Genomic DNA, 15,362 nt, shown 5'->3' on the forward strand with positions numbered 1-15,362 from the left:
TGCAGTGAAAATGGCTGCATAAAAAAAGTAAATCGGACTCTGTATCTTACTTGAAGAAGTTAGTGTATTACTCTCCCCATGGCCTGTATACCATTTTCCTGTTTACATTTTACTGTGCTGTTTAAAGTGTATGTAAAGGCATATTTTTAGTTTTGAATAGAATAGAGAAGGGCTAGACCCCCTATAAGGTTTTAATTGTTGTCTGTGTCCCTACTGAGCACAACTTCCCCCCTTATTTGTTCTGGTGACCACCCTTACTAACACAGAAAGTGATGAGAAATCCACATTTTTCTTGTTACCAAGGCAAAAAAATGAGGGAAAATCCTCAGATCGGGATGCCTACGTGAATTACATTCACTTTGGAGATATTTCAATTCCTGTTGTATTTCCAGAACAGGAAATGCAGGGATATTATCGGGATGCAGACAGTAGTATAAGTTGATAGGGGTTTAACTATTGCCTATTCTATCTAAAGCTAAAAAAACTCTAATGTTAAAGGATAAGTTCACGTTTGCAAGATGTTACACGTTCCACCCCTCTCTCCCCCGATCTCCTCTGATCATGGGTGCAATGCTTTACAGACTGCAGAGTACAAAAACAAATATTAAATGCACATTTATTTTTTTACCAGCAAAAAAAAGATGTGCATTTATGTATTTATTCATTTATTTATTTATTTATTTATTTTTTATAAAAAGTGAACTTAGCCTTTAAGTTTTTATTTAGAACTGTGAACATAAAAAATAGACTAGTTTTTTAGCTAATCATATTTCATTTGCTCCTTTCAATTAATAGTTAAGAGAATTTTCAAGTTAATAGGAATCTGCACTTCTGGAAAGTGCTTGATCCTACCAACTGTGCCCAACTCCCCCCATCCTTCCACCATCATCACTATGTCAAGCTCCTTACTAATTTACTTTTTTGAAGAGTGTCAATAGCACTACAGGTATTCATACTGTTCTGCTCTCTTGGAAGTGTTGGATCCTACCAACCACTCCTAGTTATGTGGCTTGATTTACGAAAAGTAAATAGGCTTTTCAAGTTGCAAGGGAAGTTGCACATTGCATGGGGATTTGGCCCAGAGCTTAGTGACTGAGATGAAGTTCTGGTAACTTCCATCATCCATCCAAATGTAGTTTTATTTTTAATTTACTTGCATGTGTTTGAGTCTTCTTTGCAAGGTTACATTTGACCACATTTTCTAAGTTCTGGAGCCTATTTGCCTTTAGTAAATCATCTTCACTTTGTCAGGCTCCATACCAGGGGTGAACTGACAACTCATGGGGCCCCCAGGCAATAAGGCCCCTGTGTCCTCGCCAACACTCAAACCACACCCAAAAGAGCATATAAAAGGTACCAGGGGCATCTCATGGGGACCATTCGAGCACAGTGCCCGAGTGCTCGAATGGTCAGTCCTCCCCCGCTCCATACTGATAAACTTTTAGTAAATCACCTTCACTATGTCAGGATCCATACTGATAAACTACTTTGCCAACAGTTATGAGTACCACAGTTATCTGTACTATTATTAGTTCTCTCCAAAACTGCCAGGGACACATCATTACAACATTTGTAGTACAGTTCTACAGCTCAAGGAGAAGTAAGTAGGATCAAGAATGACAGATCAAGATCTGAGTTAGTCAGCTCTGCAAGGACTCTTAAGTCTGATGTGTGCAAAGAAAGATGCTAGCAATGGCTGTGCACCAAGGGCACACATCATCAGGACAGGCTCCTTGTAGAAGGAGACGCATAGCGCAATACTTTTTTTTTCACTCCAAAGTAACATTGCCTCACAGCCACACTAGGGAGAGAGGACTAAAGCACAGAAGCTGGCAGCGAGAAGAGCCCTTGGCTGTCAGCCTTGGCTCTCTCTAGCGAGAGCTAACATCAGTCAATCAACATTGATTTTAAATGTGGTTTGGATAAATATAAGTCTGCCCTCAGACAAAAATGTAAAAAAAAAAAAAAAAAAATATATATATATATATATATATATATATATATATATATAAAAATGAAAAAAGAGCAGACAACCTGCTATCAACCTTCTGTTTCTACTGTCAGTGATGGATATCAATTTTATGCAGGGGTACCATGAGATTTGAAAAAAAAGATACAAAAAAGAAAAAAAGAAGGTCGGGGCAGGCTGCTTTAACATCCCTAGTCTGAATTCATTGACATTTTTATTTTCTTTTTATGTATTGTTCACTGGCCTAAGTGCTACTTATAGCTCTACTAATTATTCTGAAAGCAAAGATAAAAAAAAATAAAATTGACTTGCATCCACTTTATCCACATGTATAGTACAATTATCTTTAAAGCTAAGTTATTGCAAAAATTAAAAATGTCATGCTGAGGATAAATAGTCATATGGTCATACTAGATAGTCCTATCACACCCGGACAGATCATACCTGGCTGTGTGTTTATTCTGCATGTGTTCAGGAACTCTGCATTGAAGTAGATATCCACATCACAAAAAAACAGAAGGACGTTGTTTCCTTTCCAGGCGCGAGCGCCTATATCTAATCCTTTGCCACGGGAGAATTCCTCGTTCAGCTGAATAAATGTGTAGTTCTTGAAGTTTGCTGCCCTGAAAATAAATAGAAAAGAATACACTGTAGAATGAAAAAATATAATCACATAACCTACAACAGAATTCAGACTGAAGTGCTTGATGCTATATGTCAGTACTTGTATAAACTTACACAACAAAGAGTTACATGCATGTTTCAGTATTAGCTATAAGAACGTTGTTTCTAATTAGCAATATCTTCATATTAAAGAAAGCAACAGGAAGTTGTTTACTCAAAATGGAAATATATTTATTATACAGTACATTAATCTGGGTTGATAAAATTGACCGAAATTAATATGAACAGCCATTGGTGGCTATTAAAATATTTACATATTTTTAAAAAGCAGTCAATGAGCTTTAGAACAAGCCCCTATTGTTTTCTGTAGCTGCATGCTTTGTAGCTGGAGCAATTTATACTCAAAGTTCACAGTAGAAGCACTTAAATTGTTTTCTCTGCCGCTTAGCTTTTTCCTGCTCCCCCTCCCAGCTGTGACTGAGTAGCCTTCCAACCTTCTAATCTCTAATGCACTCATGTTAAATCTAAATTCACTCATGTTAAATCTTTGTATGTTTTTGCCTGAGAACAGGAACAAGTTCACTGCCAGCTAAGTCACAACTGCCAACAGTTTTAGGAAATAGAGAACCAAGTTCCATTACTATATAAGGGTGGATTCACAGAGTTGAAAATTCCATTTAGGGGGAAAACATGAAGACTATGTAGTACTTATTACCACAGTAATGTTCTTGGGGGCATGGCGTGGCAGCGGATGTAGGGTTTGAGATTAAAAATACAATTTCAGTCTTTGCAGATGACACCAAGCTGTGCAGTGGAATAACGTCCTTACAGGATGTCCCCAATTTACAAGCCAACCTCAATGCACTGTTTAATTGGGCAACTAAGTGGCAAATGAGGTTTATGTTGACAAATGTAAGCCACTTGGAGGCTAAGAATATGCATGCATCATACATACTAGGGGGAGTACAACTGGGGGAATCAATGGTGGAGAAGGATCTGGGAGTTCTGGTAGATCACAAGCTTAATAATGGCATGCAATGCCAAGCTGCAGTTTCTAAAGTAAGCAAAATCCTCTCTTGTATTAAAAGAGGTATAGACTCCAGAGAGAGCGATATCATTTTACCCCTATACAAATCATTAGTAATGCCTCATCTGGAATATGCAGTTCAGTTTTGGGCACCAATTCACAAAAAGAACATTGGGGAACGGGAGAAAGTGCAGAGAAGGGCAAAAAAACTGATACGAGGCGTGGAGGAGCTCAGCTATGAGGAAAGATTAGAGGAACTGAATTTATTCTCTCTTGAGAAGAGGAGATTAAAGGGGGATATGATCAACATGTATAAATACATCAGTAGTTCATATAGTGAACTTGGTGTAGAGTTATTCAACCACATCACAGAGGACAAGCGGGCACTCTTTATGTCTGGAGAAAAAGAAATTTAATCTCCAAACATGGAAAGGTTTCTTCACAGTGAGAGCTGTGAAATGTGGAATAGATCTCTCAAGAGTTGGTTCTGGCCAGCTCAGTGCATTGCTTTAAAAAAAGGCCTGGATACACAGAATATAACTGGATACTAACATTTATAGGTAAGGTTGATCCAGGGAATATCCGATTGCCTCTCGGGGGATCAGGAAATAATCTTTTCTCCTGCAGGAGCAAATTGGATCATCATGCTGGGTTTTTTTGCTTTCCTCTGGATCCACTGTGGGTGTAGGATTATAACTTTTTTTTTTTTACGGTTGAACTGGATGGACTTTTGTCTTTTTTTCAACCAGACTATGTAACTATGTAGCCGGACCCTGGGTCTGCTCTCTCTGCCAAACATCTGTACATTGATCCTGTTTGCACCTCTCCTGACTGGGCTCCAGTGGTACTTTCTGCACGGGGCGACTATTCAGGCTCTGGTCTTTCACCCTACTAGACTCTCGAGGCCAATAACCATGGCTAATCATGGTAAGGACTCTCACTTTGCCATGGTCCAAGATGGTGGTTTGCCTCCTAGACCAGCCAAGGAGAAGTACCACAAAGCCACGCAAATGTTCTTTGCTAAACCAGCAGCTAAAGACCTACCTTTGTTGAATAATCTACTCAACGATTGCAGTGGAGAGCAGTCTGAAGCTGATGATACTGTACCACTTGATGATACTTCTCCCTCCTTACTAAACTGGGACACAGTGAGTACCCCCACAGATATGTCCTCCTTACACCGTGCGCAGGCCTCAGAACCAGATGGGCCGGAACCCACACTTAGAGACATTCTCTGGGCTATCACTATTTGCAATTCCTCAATTGCAGCTCTCACTACCGAAAATAAGAACCTGAAAACTGAAATCATGTTTTTGCACCAAGATATGCAAAAGTTACAAGACCGCACAGCGGCTCTGGAAGGCTGTCTGTCTGGAAGGACGCCATTGCAATGATATGTGCATTATATCATAGTAATGTTCTTATGACACTAAATTATATTGCCTTCTAAAAGTATTAAATACAATGACTGTTAAATGCCAATTGAAAACCTTTATGAAACTTCAGAAGGTGAGCAGAAGAAAAAGCCATTGCACTCTTGCTGTTTATGGCATTGTTCTTTTTACAGAAGCCCTTTGTGTTTTAATTTTTCAGTAAGGACATTCAAATATTCTTCAGAACATTGTAATTTTCATGTCATTTAGTGATTACAGCATATGCCTAAGAAAAAAAAAACTTAAAGCTGATCTCCAGCTTTTGTTACAGTTTATATATTTTGTTTCAATGAATACAAAGCTTCCTTTGATTGGCTGAGTCAGAGAGGTGGGCTGATGATGTCACAGCCTCTGACTCATACAGTCAGAGGAAGCTTTGTATTTATTGATAGAATACATTGCTTTTTATGAATGGCAGAGTACCACTCAGACAGGTGCTTTTGTGTTCCGGGTATGAGAAAGGAAGGTCTTGGCTCGCAACCGGAAAACAGTGTTGTATACTGTATATAGCCTCATACATACAGTTTATAGAACACATCCAGCGGCCTCACATGTTAGTGAGGGGCATAATTCATTTGTGCCAGCTTGGCCCAAACAAAATATGTAACGTGTAACAAAAGCTGGAGATCAACTAAGTTTATGCAAAGCCAAAATGTTTTTCCTTAGTCTTAGGATAGAGAAGGAAAGAGTTAAAATCCCTTTCCGGGAACTTTTTTATTTGTATGTTTTTGTCTCTTGCTCTGGAAATTTTCTTTTTCTTTCTCTCTTAGAGATGCAACAGGATGTTAGTAAAGTTTATTATTTATTCCATGAAACCATATTTTAGGAAACAAAGTAGCTGTTAGTGATTACCCAGGAAAGGTCTATATATGCTTGAATAGTCTTTTTCAATAGAACAAATAATACTTTTTCTATTAGCTTTTTTATGATTGTACATGACAGGAACTTAAAATGTTCTGATCCTATTTCATTTTTTTGTGTGCATTAAAAACCAAGAATTTTATTATTTCCTTTTTTCCGGTTGCTGTGAAATTGAAATATAAATCATTTCATAATTAAAATGCATTTATCAAAGCGACACAAAACCGTCACTAGGAGAATCAATTTCAAGACTCCATAGACACAGAATTTCAGTGTTACATATGGATCTGATGTGACATATAGTGACGCTAAAATACAGAACAGTTCATTGATTGCAGATATAAAACACAGCAGTGAATAATAAGATAAAATATGCCGAAAATGTTTTTTCAGGTGTGAATCTTACCTTTTTGCAATTTAAACACTATTTCACTGCACAATATAAGTAAAAATGAAAGTTTAGGTCCTCTTTAACCACTTTTAACCCCCCCAGTAGTTTTTCTGTGGGCAAGTGGCACAGGCAGACCAGGCAAGACAACTGTACATTGCCGCGAGCTCCCGGGTTTTCAAACGTGTGTGTGAACTTGCAGACTCATAATGTGATTGGAAACAGTACAAGTTAACCAATGGGTTTCAGCCAATGATTTTGGCTGAAACCCAGTGATGTGTCCAATCACAGAACAGAGTCCTGTGATTACAAACACACAGGGCTCTGTCCACAGATCAGTGATCTGACTGTTTCTTTAGGGAGAAAACAGCCAAATCTTAGGACTACAGCTAACTCCTTGATTTCTCCTTGATGGTAACCCCTTGTCAGCCAGTGTCATTAATACAGTGTCAGGGGCGGACTGACAACTCATGGGGCCCCCGGGCAATAGGGGATCATGGGCCCCTGTGTCCTTGCCCAAACTCAAAAAAGCCTATGAAAAAGGTACCAGGGGCATCTCATGGGGCACCCTACTGACCCCGGGACCTCGGGCAGTGCCCGAGTTTCCAAATGGTCAGTCTGTCCCTGTACAGTGTACAGTATTATAGCTGATCACTGTATTAGTGCCACTTACGACATCAGTGTCAGTTAGTGTACTTCACACCCACAATATCACAGTCCCAAAAAAAGTGGCTGATCACCTCCATTACTGGTATAGCATCTATAGCTGTGTAAATTCCATTATGTATACCATAGTTTGTACACGCTGTAACTTTCACAGAAGCCAATTAATATACACTTATTGGGATTTTTTCTTAAAAAAAACATGTAGCAGAATACATTTTGGCCTAAATTTATGAAGATGTTTGATTTTTTTTATTGGATATGTTTTATAACAAAAAGTAGAAAATACTGGGGGTTTTTTTCAAAGTTTTCAGTCTTTATTTATATAATAAAAAAAAAAATGCATTGGTGATCAAATAGCAACAAAAGAAAGCTCTATGTGTGTGAAAAAAGTTATATCAATTTCATTTGGGTACAGTGTTGCATGACTGAGCATTTGCCAGTTATAATAGCGCAGTGCTGAATAGCAAGAAAATTGGCCTGGTCATGAAGTGGATAAAACATTCCAGAGGCCAAGTGGTTAATAACACCAGACAACATGTAAGAATCGTATTCTGAAAAAATGTCTTCTTGTTACTGAATCAATCACACTAGCCTATTCTTATTTCTAGTGCTGTTCAAAATTAAAAATGGAACCTAAGGGTCACTGGGCCAAGTGTTTATTCATTGATATTTATTTTTTTTTTCCATTCTCTATCCAGCACTTGCCATACAAAAAAAATCTAATTTACTGACAGTTTTCTGCCTTATAGATCAATGTGAAAGTGAAATGATCCACAGGTTCTCTTAGGAACTAATCAGACTCCTGCTTTCAGTAGGTAACTATAGCCAGAATAACAAGAGATTATTGTGTTGCCTTATCAAATGAAAGCTTGAAAAGAATTTCTTGAATCGGTTTGTGAAATGTCACTGAAACCTATAAAACACAATGGGAAAGTGGTAATAGATAGAGATGCATTACTGGACAATTTATCTCCTTGTAAACCACAGCCTGCAGCGAACTGATTGTTACGGTGTATACCAGGACAAAATTAATGGCATTAGCCTCCCACCAACAGCTGCAGGAAAAAAAATGTGCCACTACTTGTATTTTATAAACTTCAAAGTCAGGGACCAAAACATCAAAGGATGAGAGCCAAGCAAGCATTAAAAACAGATTATTCTAGCCAGAAATAAGAAGCAAGTTAAGTATTATTATTTTCAAAATCATGCAAATATGTTTGCTAAGTGAATCTGTGCAGGTACAGTAGAAAGGATAGGAATTTAGAATTTTAGAGCTTCACTGGCTGCATGCTTGTCTATCCTAGGTAACCCATTAGGTAGTGAATAGGAAAGTGCACTCTAATTTATTTAGTGGGTCGCACTCTAATTTATTTAATTTTTTTTATTTTATTACAAGTACTTATATAGCACTGTCAGTTTTATACAGCGCGACCCTAGTGCTGCTAGGCGGTAGTACTATCCACTTAGCCACTGTGCTTCCCTGATGACATCAGCCTGCGCAAAGCGTTATTATTCGAGCACTAGGTCACAACAAAGTCCACCCAGACCAAGCCTCTCTCTGACATGTTTCCATTAATAAAGGGCTTAATCAAAGAGATAAGGGGAAACAGAGGAAAGAAAGTATTTATATAGCATTCACAAAGTAAGCATGGTGGTCTTAACCACTTCAAGTCCCCCCTTCCTGTCCAAGCCAATTTTCAGCTTTCAGCGATATCACACTTTGAATGACAATTGCGCGGTCATGCAACACTGTACCCATATGAATTGTTTAGCTTTTTTTTTTAAGACAGATAAAGCTTTATTTTGCTGGTATTTATTCACCACTGGGATTTAAATTTTTTTTGCTAAATAAATGACGTCCAAAAATGTAGAAAATGTTTTTCTTATAGAATTTTGCAAATGAATAATATTTCATCATAAATCTTGGGCAAAATTTATTCAGTTATCTTTTTAGTAAGAAAAAATAACACAAATTAGTTTATAACCAAAAATTATAATTTTTAAAAAAAATTTTTTACATTTTTATTTTTTTTAATATTATTATTTATGGGTTTTTTTTTACATACTGTCACCCTAGCAGTACAGTGTCACCATGGTGACACTGTACTACTTGTGGGGGGTGATGAAGATTTTTTTTTTTTTTTTTACATTGATTGCTTTTACACCCATAGAGGCTGTAAAAGCAATCATTTCTCCTTCTCTCTGGCTGCATTCTTGCAGCCATTGAAAAAAAAAAAGTGAGAGCTGTGATTGGTCACAGCTTGTCACATGGTACAAGGCTGTTGTGAATGGCCCTGTACCATGTGACCTCTGTGACCATTCACATATTTCAAACGTAGTAAGCAATAATGTCAGAAGTGACATCTTGCTTACTACTCTACATGTGATCACTGATTAGCCAACCAGTGATCACATGATCGGGACCTCGCACAGAGGTCCCGTAAAACGATCGGTGTTCCCGGTGTCTGGAGGACACAGCGGGCACTGGATCGCGGTGCTGTGCGCTCCCTGCACTGCCACCGTCCGGCCATTTATATACAACGGCTGGACGGGAGGTGGTTAAAGACACATGCATATAATAACATACAGTATATAAAGATATTGCATATAAGCAAGATTGTCCACAAATGACAATATATATATATATACACATACATGTGTTTGGAAAAAGAGCCTAATAAAAACATAACAAAGATACACATCCACTGCAAAAGACTAAATGAATCCACCTCTATTTGTGAATCCCCACCAGAAAGTCACACTTTCTCCCTAGAAAGTAGCAATATAATAATACAACCTTTCTGTCATCCTACACGTGAATATACTAACCAAATAAAAATGTTTACTATAATGTTTACTATAATTACTATATTTAAATATAATTTTCTTTTATTCTTTTTTTTTTTTTTTGCTGTTTGTTTGTAATATCACCATTAATCACGATTTGAGTGGTTTGGAATTTGCACAGATTTGATTTTGCACTTTATAAGAGTATTTGAATATTTGGAAGATAATGCACTATATAGTATTTCTTTTTTTCGTGGTATCACAAGGATTATTTTAGGATTAAAATCCTTCCTAATGGATTTATTTTGGATATATTTTTGATTTAGGGAATTTTTGCACTTGAATTTTTGCACTTTAATTGGACACTTGATTGATTATTGATTTTTGTATGGATTGATTTATCTATTTAATTTGGAATTATTTGGTTAGTATATTCACGGGTAGGATGACAGAAAGGTTGTATTATTACACTGCAAAAGACTGTTGCACCAGAATAGGGAGATCTAAATCACAATATGATTTTATTCCCTCTAAAGATAATTTTAATAATTGATATAATAAAGATCTTTTTAGTTCATGTGCACCTCCCATTCTTTATGATGAGACATCTCGGGTGAACCAGAGGTTGTTGTTGAAGTGTTTTTTTTTTATTGTTTGAAGGCATGTTTTGGGCTTTGTTCCTTTCCCCCATTTCTGTTTACATCTGGACGGGAGGGAATAAAAAGTAAAAAGGAAAAAGCAAAGTATTGTCAAGACTGTTTTGGATCCTTGTGGTCTCTGTTTTGTTTGATTACTATTTCTGTTATTCTGTTTATTATGGGATCTGCTTATCCACGTTGCTCTATTTATGTGTAATCCTGCTGTTGCAGTAATGTCATTGTGGATTCTGTAAGTACTGTTCCATTTTCTCTATTATCTTGACAATTAAAGTTGTTTGGATTAAAAAAAAAAAGATCTTTTTAGCAATACAATCTTTAAAAGCTGGCTTACTATTGGATATTTATATTAGTGAATTATGTCAGTGGGCATTTATATTGATGAAGATTATGTCTTTTAGAGATGGTAGTGTGGCGGGGAAGGATTGTTGGGCTTCAGACTGTCGTAAGGCTAATTAAATGACTTTTTCACAAGATGGCTGTCTTTTTATTTTTCACTTCTTTTGGGGGGAAGGAATATTAAGGTGTATTAGTGTATCCGTGACTCATTCCTCTGGGGAGCGCGGTTATCTGGGGGCCCCTTGGGACACCATCCTGCAGCAGTGACTGGGGAGAAGAGGTCTTTGTCCCTCAACAAATGGGAGAAGGTGCCTTACAAGAGGGGAGGCTTTGCCACCCTCCCTTGCAAGATACTCCCCAAAGTTGAAAGGCATGTGGCTTTGTGTGCTACAGGAGGTGGGAACTGTATTCCTGTTCTGCTTTCTTTCCTGGCCCAGCAGGCTGCTTGTCTGGATTTTTTAAATATGTACTGTTCCTCAAAAAAAAAAAAAAGGGTGTGGGGTTTCCCTGAAATTTTTGGTTGGCCTAGCCTTTAAGCAATTCACTTTTGGGGAATCTGTTCTAAAGTTTTATACCCGGTGATCCTGACTGTAAAAGCGCTTTCTTTTGCATGCTGCTGACAACATTGCACAAAGCCACTGCCTTCTAATTAGCACCAGTGTTGTTGGCCTGCCATGAGTTTTCCTTCAGTTCATTGTTGGGCTGCCAATCAAATCTGTCGCATAGGAGTCCTAATAGACAACTGAAAAAGCACATACAGCAGGTTGACAAAACTGCTGCTAATTTCTAGGCAGTGACTTTGCATTGTCAGCCTGCAATAGGGGGTGATGGTTCTTCAGCTAAAAAAATTTGCAGATACTCAAAAAAATTATTTGCTTAAGGTGGTTAAAAAGGGAAATGTTTGTTCTACCTTAATGCATTCCCTGCATTTAAGGTAAAAAAATGTTTAAATATTTGTATCGCCCCCTCACCCCCTAAATACCTACCCAAATCCATACTTCATCCAGCGCTGTGCTCAGCTGCAGTTGCTTTCTCCTCTCCCCCCACTCTCACAGGCTCCTGCTGCTGCTGTCAATCATATCCTATAAGCAGAGAGTGGGGGGAATGGCCACTCCACACTGTGTGTGTCTATGGACACACAGAGCATGGCTCTGGAGTGCACACGCACGTGTGTTACAACAGGAAGCTGCTTCCTGTGGTAGCAAACGGAGGAGGAGCCTGGAGCGTTGGCAGAGACCCCCTAAAGAGGATTAGGGCCACTCTGCAAGTATTATCAGTAACTATAACATGTTTAATATTTACATTTAAAAAAAAACAACAAAGGTTCACAGCCCGCTTTAAGAAAACTGTCTACAGTGAGATATAATGCAAACCATACTGAAAAATAGATTTAGGGTTTACATACTCTTTAATAAAATATGTTTCATTTCTTTTTTTCAAGCAAATTTCACAGAAGAAACTCGAACTCAGAGTTTCCATTTTGGGAACATTTCCTGAAGGCAAAATCTGTAATTTTTCCATGTGGAATGAACTCACAATTTGATCATGGCTCGTTCCCATGTTTCCAGAAAAAAAGATCACTAGGAAATTAAATATAATAACATGCTTTCATAAATGCGTTCTGTACAGGTTATTAGAGGTAAGATTTGAGATAGGAATCTTCATACTCAGATGAAAATGATGTGATAGTACAACCAAAAAGCCACTAGGTGGCCCCATACTTCACTGGAGTAGCAGGTCTCTGGCTGCAATGCAAAAAAGGAATGTACAGCAATAGTTTATTTATCACAAACAAATAAAGGTAGTAAATACATTTAACGCTAAAAATAATAAAAGAAAAAAAAATATCTATAATTTATTAGGATGCAGAAGCAGATTACTTTTACATGAGCATGGGACATTGTAGACACAGAGCTTTTTTTTTGTGTGTTTAACAGTAAGTTATTCTAACTGCATTCTTTTAGATTTTATTTTTATCCTGCAATAATTTTTCTCAGCATTTTATCCCCTGGCTTGATATTTACATATCACCTTGTCAATAGGCTCCAATATCTTCTATCACCCCAAAAATGTTTATTTCACACCTAGTGATGTGAATGTGAATGCACTGCATAAATTGATGGCGCTATATAAGTGCCTATAATAAATAAAAATAGATAAATAGTGATATTGTAAGGAGTAATAACCTTTGTGCTATTGTGTCTCAGCAGTGCAGACAGCCTGTTAACAAGTTATCATTATTAATCACGCTAATGTCCTTCCCCAACTTCTCCAACTGTCTTTTTAATGCTCTCAGACTGCATTCACATCTAAGAGCTCCTTAGCGCTGCAGTGCTATTCATTGTTAATGACATCCCAAATGCAGCGAGCAGATGCGCTTTTTCACACACATCAACACCCACACAAAGCTCAATTCCCAAAAAGCTACAGGAGCTTCTTTAGTGTGTTTGGCACACATAGAGCAGTCTATTCAAATAAATGGGCTGCCCTGTGCATGTAGCGTGAAAACATGCAACATGTGCAAAAAACGTATGTTCATGCAACAATCAGATGTGAATTCAGCCTTACAGTTAGTCTGGCTAGTCTGGAAAAAAGACAAAAGTCCATCCAGTTCAACCACAAAAAAAAAAAAAAAAGTTATAATCCTATACCCACAATAAATCTCCAGAGGAAGGCAAAAAACCTAGCAAAGCATTATCCAATTTGCTCCTGCAGAGGAAAACATTCCTTCCTGATCCCCCGAGAGGCAATTGGATATTCCCTGGATCAACTTTACCTATAAATTTTAGTATCCAGTTATATTATGTGTATCCATTAACGAATCCAGGCCTTTATTAAAGCAATCCACTGAGCTGGCCAGAACCAACACTTGAGGGAATCTATTCCACATTTACACAGCTCTCACTGTGAAGAAACCTTTCCGTGTTTGGAGGTTAAATTTCTGTTCATCCAGATGTAAAGAGTGTCCCCTTGTCCTCTGTGATGACCTCAGGGTGAATAACTCTACACTGAGATCACTATATGGACCACTGATGTACTTATACATGTTGATCACATCCCTCCTTAATCTCCTCTTCTCAAGAGAGAATAAATTCAGTTCCTCTAATCTTTCCTCATAGCTGAGCTCCTCCATGCCTCGTATCAGTTTGGTTGCCCTTCTCTGTACTTTCTCCAGTTCCCCAATGTTCTTTTTGTGAATTGGTGCCCAAAACTGAACTTCATATTCCAGATGAGGTATTACTAATGATTTGTACAGGGGTAATATGATATCTCTGTCTGGAGTTTATACCTCTTTTAATACAAGAGAGGATGTTGCTCACTTTAGAAACCGCAGCTTGGCATTGCATGCCATTATTAAGCTTGTGATCTACCAGAACTCCCAGATCCTTCTCCACCATTGATTCCTCCAGTTGTACTCCCCCTAGTATGTATGATGCATGCATATTCTTAGCCCCCAAGTGCATAACCTTACATTTATCAACTTTAAACCTCATTTCCACATAGTTGCCCAATTAAACAGTGCATTGAGGTTGGCTTGTAAATTGGAGACATCCTGGAAGTTGGAGATAGCCTTAATACAGTAATACCATATATTCATAAAATGGCAATACATAGAACAAATCAAATCCACAACATATACCAATCCTTGATTTTTATGATAAAAAGTGTAGAAATGCCACAACTTGCAAAATACCATACGAAACAGGGCATGCTATATTTGCATTGATATCACAAAATTATTACTATTTTTAATTATCTTTTTATACTGATAGAGAAAACTATAAAATGTTATATTGACATACGAAGGCCAATTTCGAGAGGGTGAAAACTGCAGTAGTCAGTACACTGCAGTATTATATACTCACATAGTAATCAGTTATACACAAATATTTTATGTCAGCAATGCTAACAGGCATTTTACAGATCATATCTGTTATTTCCCATAGTTCTCTGCTGCTATTTCCATAGACCAGGTACTACATGGCCATTGGCCACAGTCTCTGGCTATCCTCAGGTTTAAAACAGCATCCCCTTGATTGACTAAAGGGAGCCTTCCAACTATAACCTGAAGCTCAAGACATAAAAACCGTTCCTTTAGCAAAGCATTTCTTTACAAATAATCACCCATCTGTGTATTAGGGCATACTAACTTAAGCACACACAAATCAGATGCCGTATGTGTACTTTATTCATATGCCAATTTAAACTACATACAAACATCTGAAAGAACAAGATGGTAAGAATATGAATCAATTTGGAAATTCAAATGCATTTAAGAATATTACTCAATAGCATTGCCGTATAGATGTTATATATCTAAAAAGGTGCCAGGGAACAATTGATGATAAGGATAAAAGTGCAATATAACAAATATAAATATTTTATTAACACAGAAGTATTAGTTCATGCGTCAAAGAGTTTACAATAAAATCCCTTGCATTATTTAGTATTAACTGAATGTGAACCTGTCCGAACGGAGAAAAAAGAATTACTTTATCCACTTGGACAAATAATAAAGCCAGGCTGCCATGTTTGTTTTTAAATCTGGCTGAATATACAACTAATTCACCGTCATATGTGAAATTCTAAGAACATAATGGGTCTTCTGAAA

General features: G+C 37.5%; 1 protein-coding gene across 1 annotated transcript in view; it reads right to left on the bottom strand.

The window, feature by feature from the left end:
- Positions 1-15,362, bottom strand: part of CSGALNACT1 (chondroitin sulfate N-acetylgalactosaminyltransferase 1) — a 566,905-nt gene that overhangs the window by 77,856 nt on the left and 473,687 nt on the right. Inside the window, exon 8 of the mRNA XM_089675301.1 lies at positions 2,414-2,592. Coding sequence (XP_089531427.1) covers positions 2,414-2,592 — 179 coding nt within the window. The remainder of the gene's footprint in view (positions 1-2,413; positions 2,593-15,362) is intronic.

This window comes from Staurois parvus, unplaced genomic scaffold (genome assembly GCF_062004578.1).
Source record: "Staurois parvus isolate SC_StPar_1 unplaced genomic scaffold, SC_StPar_1.0 ptg000013l, whole genome shotgun sequence".
Lineage (NCBI taxonomy): Eukaryota > Metazoa > Chordata > Amphibia > Anura > Ranidae > Staurois > Staurois parvus.